The sequence below is a fragment of the Glossina fuscipes genome, unplaced genomic scaffold, assembly GCF_014805625.2.
Source record: "Glossina fuscipes isolate IAEA_lab_2018 unplaced genomic scaffold, Yale_Gfus_2 0, whole genome shotgun sequence".
Lineage (NCBI taxonomy): Eukaryota > Metazoa > Arthropoda > Insecta > Diptera > Glossinidae > Glossina > Glossina fuscipes.
The window spans coordinates 32,061,608-32,077,178 of NW_023998414.1; the positions used below are offsets into that span (position 1 = coordinate 32,061,608).

Below are 15,571 nucleotides of genomic sequence, written 5' to 3' on the forward strand. Positions count from 1 at the left end.
CGATGAAGATGACGACGACGTAGTAGTTTGCGTATGTTGTTGCTGTTGGTGTTGCTGTTGATGAGAGGTCTGGAGTATTTGTAAAGTATGTTGTTGATGATTTGTGACAGCATTTGCCATTATTGGGGTATTAAGTGTTCCGGCATTAGGCGAAGATGAATGATGCTGATGTTGCTGGTGATCGTGGTGATGCTGATGTTCAATGGCACTGCGATTATGATGAGTATTCCATAAATCGAATGTGGGTGGTGCAGCTGGTGGTTGCGTGGAGGCGCCATATGAGCCACTTCCGCTTAAATGGGGCTGGAAAAGTGAGGAGCTCTGATGATACAAATTCGGATAAGGTGTATAACCAGAGGGAATGTCAGGTTGTTCGGTCTTTAATTGCAAATGAGGTACATTTTGTTGATTAGTTCGTGGTACAGCATTTGAGCGGACAGTAACTGCAGATGCAATTGCTGTCTTGGCGGTTTCTGGAATTGTAGGGGCCGTTGAAATCGATGATACTGTCGTTGACAAGATGGTAGACTTGACTTGAGATGTTTTCTCTTGGCCATCTGATGTCGATTTTTCTTGCTTAATGATACCGACGGTTGCAGTCGGATTTGCTTGTTCCTTGGCTTCGGCGTTTAAAGCTTTTTTGCTTTTCTTATCCTTAAAATGTGTCTTTTTGTGCTTACTAAGGTGATCACTGCGTGAAAATTTCTTCGAACAAATAGGACATGCATAAGGACGATAATTTGTATGTGTCCGTCCGTGTCGCTGTAGCTCATCAGATCGAGAAAAACGTTTATGACATGTTAAGCATAAAAATGGCCTTTCGCCAGTGTGCCAACGTAAATGGGTTTTTAAATGTGAAGCTTTCCCATAAAGACGTTCGCAACCGGGTATATGACAAATATGTTGTTTGCGACCACGTTCGTCCGGTCCTACAATCGGTGGTAAACCGGACATTTCATTCGTACAATTTGGGCAGGTGCAACGCACCGAACGACGTTGCAACTGCGTTTGAAAGGCAATATCATCAAAATTGAAACTGGTATATGTTTGACCCGACCACGGCTGATAAAGACGATCCTGATGCGAAAACCAAGCCCCAGCGGAAGCTGGCATACCCACATTACCGTAATAATCCGACGCATATTGTGCATATGGAAATTGTGTTCTATTTATGGAATGTAAGAATGTGCACACATAAATTGATATGTCATAAATATGTAGCAAACGGAAAAAGGTTTTTGCATATTTTCTTTTTTTTTTTTTTTTTTATAAAATTTTTATTTTTTTTTTAATACAAAATAGAGAAAAGGGACAACCTATGCATTTGTGTGCAAATCTGCGCACACATACATACATATATATATAATTCCTAACAGAAATTTACGAAGATACATACCTAGTAGGCAATGCAGCTGTATAAGCAGCCGTATTCCATGAATAAGCAGCACTAGCAGCAGCAGCCGCACCCAATTCGGTATGTGAGCCGGATAGGGGAGATGCCGAAGTAGCCGAAGAAGGTGGGCTCGAGGAAATCGATGCAAAAGACTGGGCGGGCGAAGGAAAAATGCTAGGCGACACGGAAGCCGACGATGGAGCTGATTGTATGCTTGAATTGGGCGAAACCGAACCCGTAGAGGATGGCTGTGGCGGATATTGCATTTCCACTTTCATTGGATTGTAACTGACTGCTGACGATGGCGATGACACCACTAGTGTCTTATTATTGTATGGCGATGTGTTAGAGACAGATGATATGAATTCGTTGCCATTGGCCAACGTAGTGACAATCGGAGGGCCAGATGTTTGTGTTGTGGTTGCAGCTAACGAAGCCGTTGCATAAGGATTTAAATAATTGCAAGCAGCATCAATCATTGTTTACGTATATATAAACATGTATGTATATACGTATATACATATATAAATATATATATATTTATATATATATATATATACACCTATATAAATGAAGGTATATATGTGTATATAATGTAAAGGATGAATATAATGAAAGTAGTTCGATGTAAAAAAAAAAAACAACAACAACAACAAAACGAATTAATTTGATTTTCTAATTAATTTACGCATAAGTGAAGGAACACTTTATATATATATATATATATATATATATGTATATATATTTCACAGCATAAAATATTTTATGCGATAATTGCTCGCATTTATGTTGTGGCCGAGGTGTTAAATTTGTAATAATTATCATTGATTTCGTAACGAATTAGGGGGTCTTTAATTGCCTTCTTCACGTGGTAAATTTCGTCTTTTTTTTTTTTTTTGATATTTTATTTTTACGTATTTGAGAACGTTTATATTTTGAATTTTTTTTTTTTTTTTTTCTTTTTTTGTTAACTGATTATTTTTCAGTAGATTTTTACTCTATGTGCACGTCATATACGTACTATAGGCGAGTATATATATTTATACACGTACAAAAAGCAAAATAGCCAGAGCACACACGCTAATTTTAGTATAATTACAATGTTGAGAAGTATTTTCTTTTTTTTTTCTTTTGTTTTTTTTTTTTTTTTTTTGTTTTTTGTTCGTTTTTATTATTTCAACTTTAGATTGCAGTATATATATATATATATATATCTATATATATATAGTATATATATATATATAGTTTAGCTCACTTAATCAGAGTCCACTACTGCAGAACAGTTTCAAAATGTGCCGAGATGATGATAATAATAAGTCCAATAATATGGCAACAGTGGCAAGTAAGCAAGCAAACAGGCAGACATCAGCAGTAGTAGTAGTTGTAATAGTAGTGTTCCAGCAGTTAAATCTTCTACACTATGTTTAAACGACAACAACGACGACGATATCCATCCACCGGTAATTATCGATGCCGACTGAATGTTAAAACGCAGCGAGAGAGTTGAACAACGTACGAAAAGCAGTTGATTTCTTCGTTCGTTTTGCCCGTAGTTCGTTGTGCTGGGTCGAATAAAATTTAGGTCCGGAGTTGCGTGGTAGTGGTACTGATGGTGGTAGTAGTGTCTATATTATTGTATTAACATAGGCGCGGTGTAAAGAGTGCAACTTTTTAGAGTGTGTACGTTTGTGTGTGTGTGTGTGTGTGTGTGTGTGTGCTTGACAAAGAGTTTTCTCTCTTTGAACGTTGCACCCTCGTTGCGGTTGAAATGTAAGAGCGACAGAGAAAGCCTCACACAAATAGATTGCGATATCACTCCAACTTGGCCGCAGGATATAAGCACCACGCGTGCTTAACAAAAATACAAAAAAAACAAAAAAAAAAACAACAAGCAAAACACCAACTACTAAGAAATACAAAAGTTTCTCTACATTGGATATAAAATCAATTTCCTTTCGTGTACCCAGAGAATATACATGTGAATACAACATATATATATATATATATATATATATACATATATATATATATTTATTTTTTGGTTTTTATTACAACAACGAGAGAATGCTGCTGTAAATTATGATTACTTGCTCGCTCTATCTCTCCTCTTTTCTCGTTCTTTCTCTCGCTTTCTAACCGGTGCCGAAGCATATAGCATATGATAAATGTAAAAAAATGTAAATAAAAAGATGCTCACGCACTTTTTGGTTAAAAACAAAAGAATTTTCAATTCTTTTTTGTTCATTGTGTGCATCTCTAAGCCATAACTAAATCTTGCTATCTTTTATTTGTTAATAATAAGAAGTTCGAGGAAAACTCACAATCAATGCATGAATCGCTTATCACTTATCATTTACTTAAAGCGATATTTAATAAAGCCTAGTATCTAAAATCCGTTTTGTCAACAATTTCAAAAACTAATCATTTTTACACAACGTCCCACGTTTGGAGATATAAGAAACAATCTTACTTAGCTGGTCGCGCCCAATGAAATAACTGTATTTAAATGGGCGTTACCAAACACCATTGCCAACCATATAGTCACACACTTTACCGTACATACTGCAGACACACTTGTGTATACAAACACAAACATACACACATATATATATATATATATATGTGTGTGAAGCGCAACGTAAACGGTCACCCCGCAGTCACAAGAAAGAATATATGAACAAGAAAAAAAAAAAAAAAAAATATATATATATATATAAGCAAAAAAAAGCAAAAAAAAAAAAACGTAACGTGGAAACTAAAGAAAATAATCTGATATGAACAGAAAGTGAGAAAACTTGCTTGAGCAAAAATACTCGTGAACAAATGGTGGTTGAATCAACTGTGCATTTATTGTATGCACAGAATCTCTCCGCAAACGAACGTAGAGCGTGCTAAAGAAAGAGAGCGCGCGCAAAAAAACAAGCGAAGCAGGGACAAATATTTTAAAGAGGCATATTATGTATGTTTAGCACGTTTCTAAAGTTTCCAGTTTCCCTCTCAACCAGACCCATTAAACGGAGTCTTGCAGAAAAATTTACGACTATTCCCTGAAGATAATGCATCTAATGGCATGTGTGTAACATGTAATGAAACGGAAGATACAATTATATCAAACAAAAAGCCATGCTTATGATGATGAGAGCGCACACGGCCAAACAAACAAACGCTCACACATATTGTATACGTATGCATAAATGTACGCTGTACGCTGTACGCTGTACGCTGTACGCTTTCAACTTACTTTTCTTTCATACTTAAGCCGAGTAAGTTTACTTTGGTTTATGGTTTATTTATATATATATATATATATATATATATCTGCCTATTCTGTACTGTAGTGCAGATTATAGGGCGTGATGTATTGGGGATCTTCTCGCAATCTTGTCTGTTTTGTTTTCTTATTTATAACCATACTGTTGCGGCTTTGGTATAGATTTATGGCGCTTTTATGGCATCATATTTACCACAGAATTCTCTCGTATAAATGAATTTCATTTACAATCCGCTTACACGTGTGTATATGGACTTAGTCTACGTAAGTAATATCTTTACAAGCTCATTTTCTCGTCAGGGTATTTGTCTGTTTGCTTCTTCTTTTATTTATTTATTTTTTTTGATTTTTTTTGATTTTTTTTTCTTTATAGTTTTTTTTTTTTTTTTTTTTTTTTTGCTAGATTGATTGTCATCAATTAAGTATGAAATGAGCTTCTATAAATGGCGTTTTATAAATCTGTGGTCTTTAAGTTTTTCAATTCCACCACCGGTTTTACTATAAATAATTGTTAATTTTTTTTTTTTTTTTTTCTTTTTTTTTGTTTTAAGCCAACACTAAATAGGGTATAGTAAATTTATTATATTTTTTGCACTTTTCATAGGCTATAATGCATTTGATAGATACACTTCTCTTTCACCAACTTTTCAAATTCTTCATAAATAACATCAAAGCTACATATTTCTTATATTCTGTACACATCACTTCATTCATTCATTCATTTTCATATTTATTGGACATTGTGGTTGGCTAAGATTTCTTAATGTCGTATACACTACAGACGATTTAGTGGTCACACGAATTGACACTTACACGAGCCCGCATTGAAAAGACTAAAATACTTATTCTCTGTACGTTCGTTCAATAACAGATAACGTTACCTGACAACTGGAAGACAATTGCAAATGCCACAAAATGGAATGATACTAAAAAACCGTACATGATTCTTCAGATATGAGAAAATGAATTAAGTGAATTTTTATATACAAACGATCCTTTTAATTAATTAATTTCCTCGCGAGAATAGCTCCGGTACTGCCATATTTTCACATTTTTCGCAAAACTATTTTTATTATTTATTTTTTAACATCACCCATCTATATACGACTAACAACGTGCCAGACTTACCTTCTCTACAAGGAAAATGATTAAAAGCCTCTTTTTTTTAAACGATGCTATAGTTATTATAGTTAGGTCTTAAGATCTCACGCTAATTATACTTTTGCTCGGAATTTGAATTCGAAAGCTTGCATTTTGTTTTGTTTGCATACAATACTCCCAAGCATTGCAATTCGGAACAGTAAACCTTAGCTGCCAATAGGCTTCATGTCTTTTCCTTTCCTTTCTTTATTCCTGCTATCACCTATAGTCCAGGCAGATATTCAAAATTTGTTTCGACTTTCTGTGTTCAAATTTTCTATGCTATATGTATTTTCATTGCATGCTTTTTAACAAATTAAATCTCCTATCACTACCTGCATCATTAGGAGAAACAAATAGTTTTTATTACCCACCGAACAGCAGAGAACATGCAACTTTCTCCTGATTAGAATCGCATTCATCTTATCCTCGATTTTGCTCTTTTTGTATTTCATAAAGCGATAAAAAGATGAAACGGAGACCAAATGCCTTCGATAAGGTAACAAAACATTTTTTCTTACTCCAAGGCAAGTAGAAATGTATGGAACCAAAAGAAAACTACGCCACTTCAAATTTATAAAACTGAATATCTGTTTCATCAGCTCAATGCATACGACGTTTACTGGAATGATTGATCGTTCATTTTCGGCACTCGTTGTGTGTATGAGCTGGCGCAATGAATGCTGAACAAATGAAGACAATACCACACCCAGCACTTTAAATCGTTTTACAAAGGCTCCTAAATATATTCTGTTTTTTGCAATTCGTTTCCAAAGCTTTCTAATTGTAAATCTATACTTATTGAGGTTGTAATGTATCATTTTTTTTTTTTTTTTTTTTTTTTATATAATATATGTATGTGGGGCAACCGCAGTAAATTTTACACTGAGATTTCTGCAATACTCTCTAAATTATTGAGGACGTAAATATGAAAGCGGAATTTTCACATAGATAGCCCATAACACCACGTTTCGTGAACATACATTTCTGAAATTGTATTATTTTTTTTATAAGTTGGAAATGTGGCCACAATAACAGTAACACAAGTAACACTAACCACATATCGCACTTTCTAACAAATGAAAATCTCAAGCTATCTACTAAAATAAGAAGCATTCGGTGAAAGCATTTTTGCTTTACCTAAAACATACAAGAGAAAGTCTTTTGAGCCTCGTATCCCAACTGGCTATGAGAAGTGAATTCATTTTGAGAATGCAAAGTTTTGATAGAAAAACTATACTCTGTCTTTGGTGGGGCGGAAAGAACGTGGTGTGCTATGAGCTTTTAAAATCTAGTGAAAGGCTTAATAACACGAGAATGCCATTTTTAGATGACATTCGTCTAGCAATGCGTACAACAAAACCGGTTTGCCTTACGTCACAAGTACTCAACTGGGAAGTGGTAGCCCATATGGCTTACTCACCAAGCTCGAATTCTTTGCGATTACTACGTGGTTGCGCAGCGCATCACTTCTTGTAAAAATGTACAAAAATGAATCGATGAATAAAAGAGCTGTGCTTTTCTGACCTCTGGCTCGCAAAAAAAAAAATAAATAAATATCAGACCAGTGGAATAAATGTACAGCTACCGCTTGATAATACTTCGAATTTTTATACAATAAACGCGTATTTTCCATACAATAATACTTGCACACACCTGGTATAGGCTATTTCCTGATGTGGACGTGCTTGTAGCACACTTGCATTCCTGCGGCCAGCAAAACAAAACCTAAAAATTATCAATTTCTTTGTGAAATATCACAGCTCTAATGATAAGAACACAAAGAAGAAATGACGCCAGTGATTAAATTATGAGCAAAATCACCCAGTGATCGAGTATAAATAATCCGTGTCCGAATCAAAAGTACATAATTTTACTTAATACGAGATACGCGTAGTTCATCGGATATAAGGTATGTAATTTTGGGAATTGGAAATGGGATAAATGATTAATTGATATCCATCCTATAGCGGCAGCTATAAATTAAAGTAGAAGGCAGCTAGCTACTCGGAATATGCGCTCAGCTCCCACAAATATTTATCATTCATAATTCATAGCAAATGGTATAAAGCTAAGCAGTTATAGTCAAAGTTGGCAGTGAGCAGTCTACGCAGATCGACAGCGCTGAAGAGTTATTTATTTAAAAGCCTATTCACATCTATACGTTAGGGTCAAAGTAAGTAGAACTACACGCAAAATCGACAATCAACAACAATTAATAAATCAAATTTCAACATTCATTAGGGAGCATAAAAATCTCTTACAATTTTTCTTAATGCAAATTAATTTATATGTTGTGTGTTTATATTAAAACATCGTTAATACTCACTTTATACGAATTGAAATGGAAAGTGCGTTCGTTATCTTAAACGGAGATTATAATTAAATGCAAAATATTTACTTTAAGTTTCATTATTAAATTATCCCGCCCAAAATTGGGACTATATACAATACGTGTTATTTTGCCTTTGCACAAAAGTGCCCGAAAAGTAAATGAAAACTAAAAATTGATCGATAGATTTTTTACAACAACAATTTATTAACTGCTGCTACATTATAATCTTCATAATCCTAACATAATTTATATGACATCGTACATCCGAAATCCGTAGTAGTAATCAAAACATTTACGATCGCGGAAAATATGCACAAAATGTTACGGTTGACTAGCGATTTATAAAAATCAATGCAAGTTAAGTTAAGTCAATTGAATTTGAATTCTGTTCTTAGTATTTTTCATAAAGATGTATCTCGTACGAGTTAGTTACAGTTAAATATGGGCAATTGTATCCTTTCATTTGAACGGCCATAGCAGTCGTACATAAAACCACAGGTCAAAAGACTTCTACTTCTGTAATTTAACTTAACAATGCAAGACAATAGATATTCGATTATCGGAAAAGTAATAGCGTCTTTCCATCAAAGCGCTAGCGATTGCTTGCTTAATTCCTGCATTTGTCCCAAATCTAGAGGAGAGTTTTAGCGCAGAGTTTTATCAAAAGTTTCATCAAAAGTTAATAATCTTTAATTATCTTTAATATCAAATCACTTATAGATAAGATATGGAGAAAGTGCATACGAACGATATACGAAACGCATGATTTTGAAATAATATTTAAAACCTTTCACACTCAGTGGATTTTCTTTTTCAATAATTCGACTACTTTCAGATAACCGAGTTCGGTGCGAAAATCCACAATGAACTCAGCTCAGCATTAAAACTCGCGCCCGGATGGAGAAATGAGGAAGAGATTACCAAACTGAATTCTCGCATTCGATTCGCCCACAATTGATTTGACGGACATCGACATTTTTCGGAAAAGTTTCGAAAAAACAAACCATTATGGAGCGATGCATTTGCGGGATGGCCTAGCAGTATTGCAAAATCGATTGCATCGTGGCCAAACGCTATTTATTGCGATACCAAAAAGATCTCTAACAAGTAATCGACGATGTTTCATCATCAACTTTTTTCACGAAGTGTGTTTATTGATAGACATCAAAGGCCGGCCTACATGTCTAACGTCGCCAACCTGTTTTGCTGTCTTCTTTAAGCAAAACAAAAACGCTTGCCTTGCATTGTGCCTTAACCTTAAATAGGTTTAAAAGCCCTTTCCCAACCATAACTCATCAACGACTAAGGGTATTCGCTTAAGAAATGATACGAATAGTCAGTTAGTTTGCTATTTAGGATAAGAGTGACGATTTTCTTAAAGAAATCATACTACCATTCGATCACGATAGTACACTGCATGATTGATTTCCAAAGTTCGCTCCTATGAGTTGCGGACTTTTTTACAAATTCCATATACGTTTTGATGCAAAGTCAAAGTGCCGCGACTAATATTTGTTTTGCTTTATTCTGCTTTTTAATTAAAAATAAAAAGGAATAAAGAGAATCCGGGTAATTGAAGGTCGGACCAAACGGACCAAAAAGCTCTTTGAAAACAAAGAGGAGACCAACTTGATGTCTTTAAGCGTAGCCATTACCCGATACAGAAACTTTGATTATCTTTCCTCAGACCGCCGGTTCGTTTAACAGAAAACGTGATGACTTCACTTTTAACCCAATAATTTTAGGATAGAATTCTTAAAAATCAAACGGACACGAAATAGCTGCAGACTTTATTATTTATGAATAATATATGGGAATAGCCAAAGTACTTTTAAAAATTCTTTCTCGTTACATGCAAGAGGGAAAGAAAGAAAGAAAAGAAACGAAAAGAAAAGAAAAGAAAGGAAAGGAAAAGAGAAGAAATAAAAAGAAAAGGATTAAAGTATCGCGCAGTGTGGTACGTATTGAATTTGCATGTTGTGAAAGTTCTAAGCCTTTCACTTATAGCATTAAACGCAAAGAGTTGGCGTAAAATCATTTCATTTTGTTTTTTGCTCGCTCGTTGTTATCCGCAACTACGGCTAAGCAGATTTCTTAATTGGATTAACGCGTTGTAATCCTAGCTGTGTCAGCAAATATTTTGCTATTCACAAGTTTTCTCTACATTTAAGGTATACTTAAAGCAATGAGCTCTTAATTTGTAGGTTTTCAGCAATTGACTTGTGAAAGTCTTACCGTCAGTCTTAATACACATACAAATATTTACGCATATTTACTTACACGTAGATATAAGATTTTCTCCGTTTCTTTTTTTTTTTTTTTTTTTTTTTTTCTTCTATTAAACTAAGAATTATTTTTATTGCAACACTAAAGAAACAAATGCTGTATAGATAGATATAAATAAAAATGTTTTTCCCACTTTTCGAGTAACTCGACGGAAAATCTTAATTATTATAAAATTTCCAGTTACATTCATCATAATCGAGTATTTGGCAATTTAAAGCAGCCATCATTACGTGAACAGATGGATTTTGGCACTTACTGCATAAGAGAGAATCAGTTTTTATGGATGCCTGCGAAGGGACGACTGTTTGCGAAAACATAGCACACATTCAATGTCAATCCCGGGCCAGTAATGTTTGTACTAATACCATAAGAAATATTTGCACATAGATTATTACCTTCACTTTATTTCATCCGGATTTGCAATGAAAATATCTTCTACCGATGCTTTAAAATCTATATAATAAAGATAGTATAGAAGGTATATATTTGTGTACAGTATTTTGCACGCGAGCTTATTTAGGATTTCTGCAAATCGCTCAAAATCGTCTTAAGAAGAGCGGAGAAGCGAATGCTAAATGCTTCCTAAGGCAACTGTTTGATGCCAATATGCAAAGTATGCAGAATGTCTTAAGGGAATGTGAGCTGACCCGGACCACTCATAAAGTGGTATATTTGGGTTAAGCTTGAGAATTATTGTTCCGATCTTAGATCAATATATCTGTTATCAATTTTTTCCGATATTGCTCGAACGATATTGAATGAACGCAAAACGTCTACCAATAACTTAAATAGACTCGCAATTCTATAGTGCGTTTGCTGCTTTCTGCAAGCGAAGGTACAAATGCATTGCAATTCCATCGTTCCAAGGTGGATGTGAGAATTTAATCCAAGAAAATTTTAAAGGTTTCGTAAAATTGCATCGCCGTCTAAGTGAAGAAATTCTTCATGGCTGATATGAGCATTTGGATTAAATGGTAATCATTGTTAAAAATTTAGGAGAGAAGTGTGACACGCAGTCAACTTTGTTAGCTTCTAATATTTAAAGGGAACTCTAAGCCTAAGGGAATATAAAAAACTGATAGAATAGATGTTACGGAGTAATATCATGTCATTACATTAGTATTCTTTCAAATAATTATATCAATTTTAATAAATCTTCACCTGAACTGACTTAACAACGATGCGAGTGAACAGTTAATTTGATCGAATAGTTATTTTGTAATTTTGAAAACATTTCAAATACATTTTGAGAACACGAGTTAACGTTAGTTAGGCAATTTTCAGATGATCAATCTGATACAATTTTGATGAGATAGATACCTCAAAAATTATTGAAAAATGCTTGGATCAATTGTAATCGACTCTAATGTTATTTTGCATATGTTTTCAGTATGAGTTCAGTATAGTTACAAAGTTTTGATAAGCGTAGAGAATTCTTAATAGCGAAAATCACCTTCGCAGATATTCATAATGATCAGCAATAGTATAGTTAATACATCGGCAATTTAAATGTCAAGATATTTATCGGAATGACGTATTAGTTAATAGAGAAAAAGTAGAGAAAATTATCTTGGTCCGAACACCTCCTAGATTCTTGATCTATATATCAATTAGCTTACCGCAAACAATTGATTGGAGAAAATATGTGGTTTGTTATGCTCAAAAAATGCATAATTGAGAATATGTGCACAAACCAAATATTTATGTGAAAACATATTAAATGAAATGAATAAATTTTTAGAATTAAATTTTGAATTCTAGTTCTGTGTCTCGCAATAGTATTTCGTCTAAGAACAGCATTAGTCGGTCATGCCCACGATTTGGTATTCGGGGATCATCAATTACTTCCGCTTGACTTAATTCAATTCAGGTCAAAGACATATGAGTAGAATGTTCATTAATAAATTAATTATAAAAAGCCGTTTACAAGAACGCAATCGTTTTATTTAAATCAAACAAGCATACGAAAGCAACTTTCTAAACAAGGCGTCATCTTACTACTTTGATCCTAACTGGAATGGTGACAAGGAATTGAAGAAGGAACTATGCCCAATTATTTAATATTTTCATGTAGCCAAGTTGGCTAAAAGTGTCAAAGGAAATTTTAACCCAAACTTATAAAAACTAATAGCTGAAGATGGACAGAGGGACTGACAAACTTGAAACAATTTTAAAAATTTGATATCTAATCGATCGTTACAATAATAGATGGGTCTAACACAAATCCTTCGGGATGTTGCATACACCGACACACACTTAACAGCCTTCTAGTATATAAAAACTTCTCTATAAAGTAGGTTCGTTTAATAAATTTCTACAAAAAGCATTTTATTTTACATTAAACGCTTAATTAAATTGCTTAAGTTTAAAGCGTTTTATAATCAAAATGGAATTAATTTGAAAATTTTATTCAATTCAATTCGAGTAATATGGTAATAGCCGTGTTAAACTTATATTATCCGTCACCACATGCCTAATTTTTGATAATATTGATGTGTATGCGGAATTTAACTTTTTGTAATAATCTTACTGCAACACTTGCAAACATTACGTATGAAAGGCACATGTGAGCATTTGCAACAAATGTTGTACATACCTTTTACCTTCAAAAATCAAGCGGCCTTACAAATATTTTTTAGGTCGATTGAAAACAAAAGATGCGGCGTAGCAACAAGTGAAAATAATGTTAATAATTATGTCACACCATAAAAAAAAGAAAAATTGTATCCTTTTTATATAATTCCTTTATTTTCTCTATATATATATAGATAAGAGCGAACGTATAAGTAGATCGTGCACATGGCTTATGATGCATACATAAATGCGACATAAGTAAAAGCCTATATAAAAGGTACTGATGAAACAACAAAAGAACAATCGTGACGTTATTCCAAGTAAATGCTGAAATTACAATACACTTGTGCGAAGGGATGAAAGAGAAACAAGTGTCGCCCCTGATTGCGTTATATGTACGATTGGATTGAAGTACTTTAGTACTTTTTAGATTGCATTAGATTTGATATAAATATATATGAGATATAAACGAATAAGCCGCAAACATAAATTGTTATTTGGCTTCTTTAATTGTTAAATGAATGAACATTTCGTACGCCTCCTCCCTCCAATATGATTTACCGATGCCGAAACATTACGATTGCGTATAAAAATTTTCCATCGCCTGCAAACGAACCAACTGTGCCAAGTTTATAATGCATTTTTTTTTAAGACACAGGCGCAGTAGGCGATTATATAATTGGCAGAATAAAGAAAAACTCTTGCTCTACATAGATAAAAGTTTTTTGCTCTTTCAATTCAGTTCTCAGCCCAATCCACTTCTTTATAGAGATTCAAAAATATTGTCTCTTCAATCTCCATGAGATCTTCATGTTCAGGTCTTCAGATCTTACAATTCATTCAATTGTCTTCATATTTATTCAATTTCTACTTGAATTTATTCACATTCCTTTAATTTTATATTTAACCAGGACGTACGCTTTTGCTCGCCATCAACATCATTTCATATCTCTTTTCTTACGTTTCTCCGTTTGCAAACCGTCATTTCATATCATATTTTGTGCTGAAGAATCATTTGAAACTGGCAGCGATTTGTCAAACACCAAAACGCAATGTAGTCCCCTACGATCGATCAAGGTTTGATTCGTTAAATTATTTGCCATAAAGAACTTTTTAAAATTTAGCTAATAATCCTTAGTTACATTATATATAATTGTATTATTATAATTTAAATCTTTTATTTCACTTCATTCGCTTAGTCCAATAAAGTTATATAATCCGCTCCTAATAATAGGCAATATATTACTTATAGAGTGTACGTAAGATAATATTTCGTTAGAGCCAACATTCCCGCAGCAAAATTCTTAGAAAACATTTCAAGGCATCCGATGTAAGGAAAGGGTATGAAGGAGAGCAGGTTGCTGACACTTGCACGACATATATATGTGAAGCTATGAATTATCAATACATTTTGCCAAAAGGAGAATGTACTGAATAAAGATGTGGGCGCATGTGTTTGCAATATCGTCGAAATGCTTGTACGCTTGCTTAAGGAATTATATTTACCCATATGGATGTAGGTACATACGTCCCCGATAAACTTGGCACTTGTAAGGAACGATCTCGATACAACATGAATGGTGCAAAATTTGCGAATATTATAACACGGTTACAACAAAATACGGCTTAAAAAAATCGAATACATTCAACACTTTTTTTACACGATAGATGCGTTACTTAGCAATCCGTCTAAAATAAATTGTGTGAAAAAAGACATGCGTCATACGATAAATTGGTTGATATGGTCCGCAACTTTAACAAATCTTAGCATGACGCTCGATTCAGACTCACTTTTAGAATCAGTTCCCAAATCAATTTTAGCTTATCTGTCTATCTGTCTTATTTCTTATTTGTGTTCAACGTATAGGTAGCAATTTTTGAGATATATTGATAGAATTTAGTATACCGGCATGTTGTGGCCCAAAGACGATCGTTGTTGAAAATGATTCGGACTTAACTTCGCTTTCTCGTTTATCTTTTAAATTGGATCGAAATTTATTTTCAAGTTTTCTATCTCAATTTTTCTTTTAAAATGTTATATGTAGAATAACTTGACAACGCATCACTCAATAAGTTTCCGGTCTGGCACATGCATTTATGGCAACACTGTCGTCAGATCCATATGATTTCTAGATAGGAAAATTTCATGACATTCTGATAATTAGTTTACAGCCTACTGTGCTTCTGACGCTACTTTTCTTTCTTTCTTTCTCTTTTTTCTTTCTTCATGAGCAAAAAAAATACCATTAATAAGCAATATTGAATTGTAAGATGTTACGGTGAATGTTCAAAGTCGAAAATATTAATTTGTAGGAGAACATTCTCGTACACCGAAAAATAAATTTGCGTGAGTTAGGTGATACCCTGAAGGTAGCCAAAAAAAGATAGCCCATTCCCTTCTCCCTTTCGACCAAAAGCAACAACAGGTTGGAGACGTTTAGGAGAAATGGATGAAACATGGAATCATCACTACACTAACAATGGATGAAACATAGAATCATTGCCTTACTCCAGAATCAATTCGGCAACCAGCCGAGTAGATAGCCATCTAAAGTTACCAAAAGGACACAAG

The 15,571-nt window shown here is 33.9% G+C and overlaps 1 protein-coding gene across 1 annotated transcript in view; it reads right to left on the reverse strand.

The window, feature by feature from the left end:
* LOC119639281 (transcription factor btd) overlaps nucleotides 1-1,916 on the reverse strand; it is a 2,513-nt gene extending 597 nt beyond the window's left edge. Inside the window, exons 1-2 of the mRNA XM_038036576.1 lie at nucleotides 1,397-1,916; nucleotides 32-1,165 (exon numbers count right to left, since the gene is read on the reverse strand). Of these exons, the coding sequence (XP_037892504.1) occupies nucleotides 32-1,165; nucleotides 1,397-1,872 (1,610 nt within the window). The 5' untranslated portion in view covers nucleotides 1,873-1,916. The remainder of the gene's footprint in view (nucleotides 1-31; nucleotides 1,166-1,396) is intronic.
* Between the last annotated feature and the right edge of the window lie 13,655 nt (nucleotides 1,917-15,571).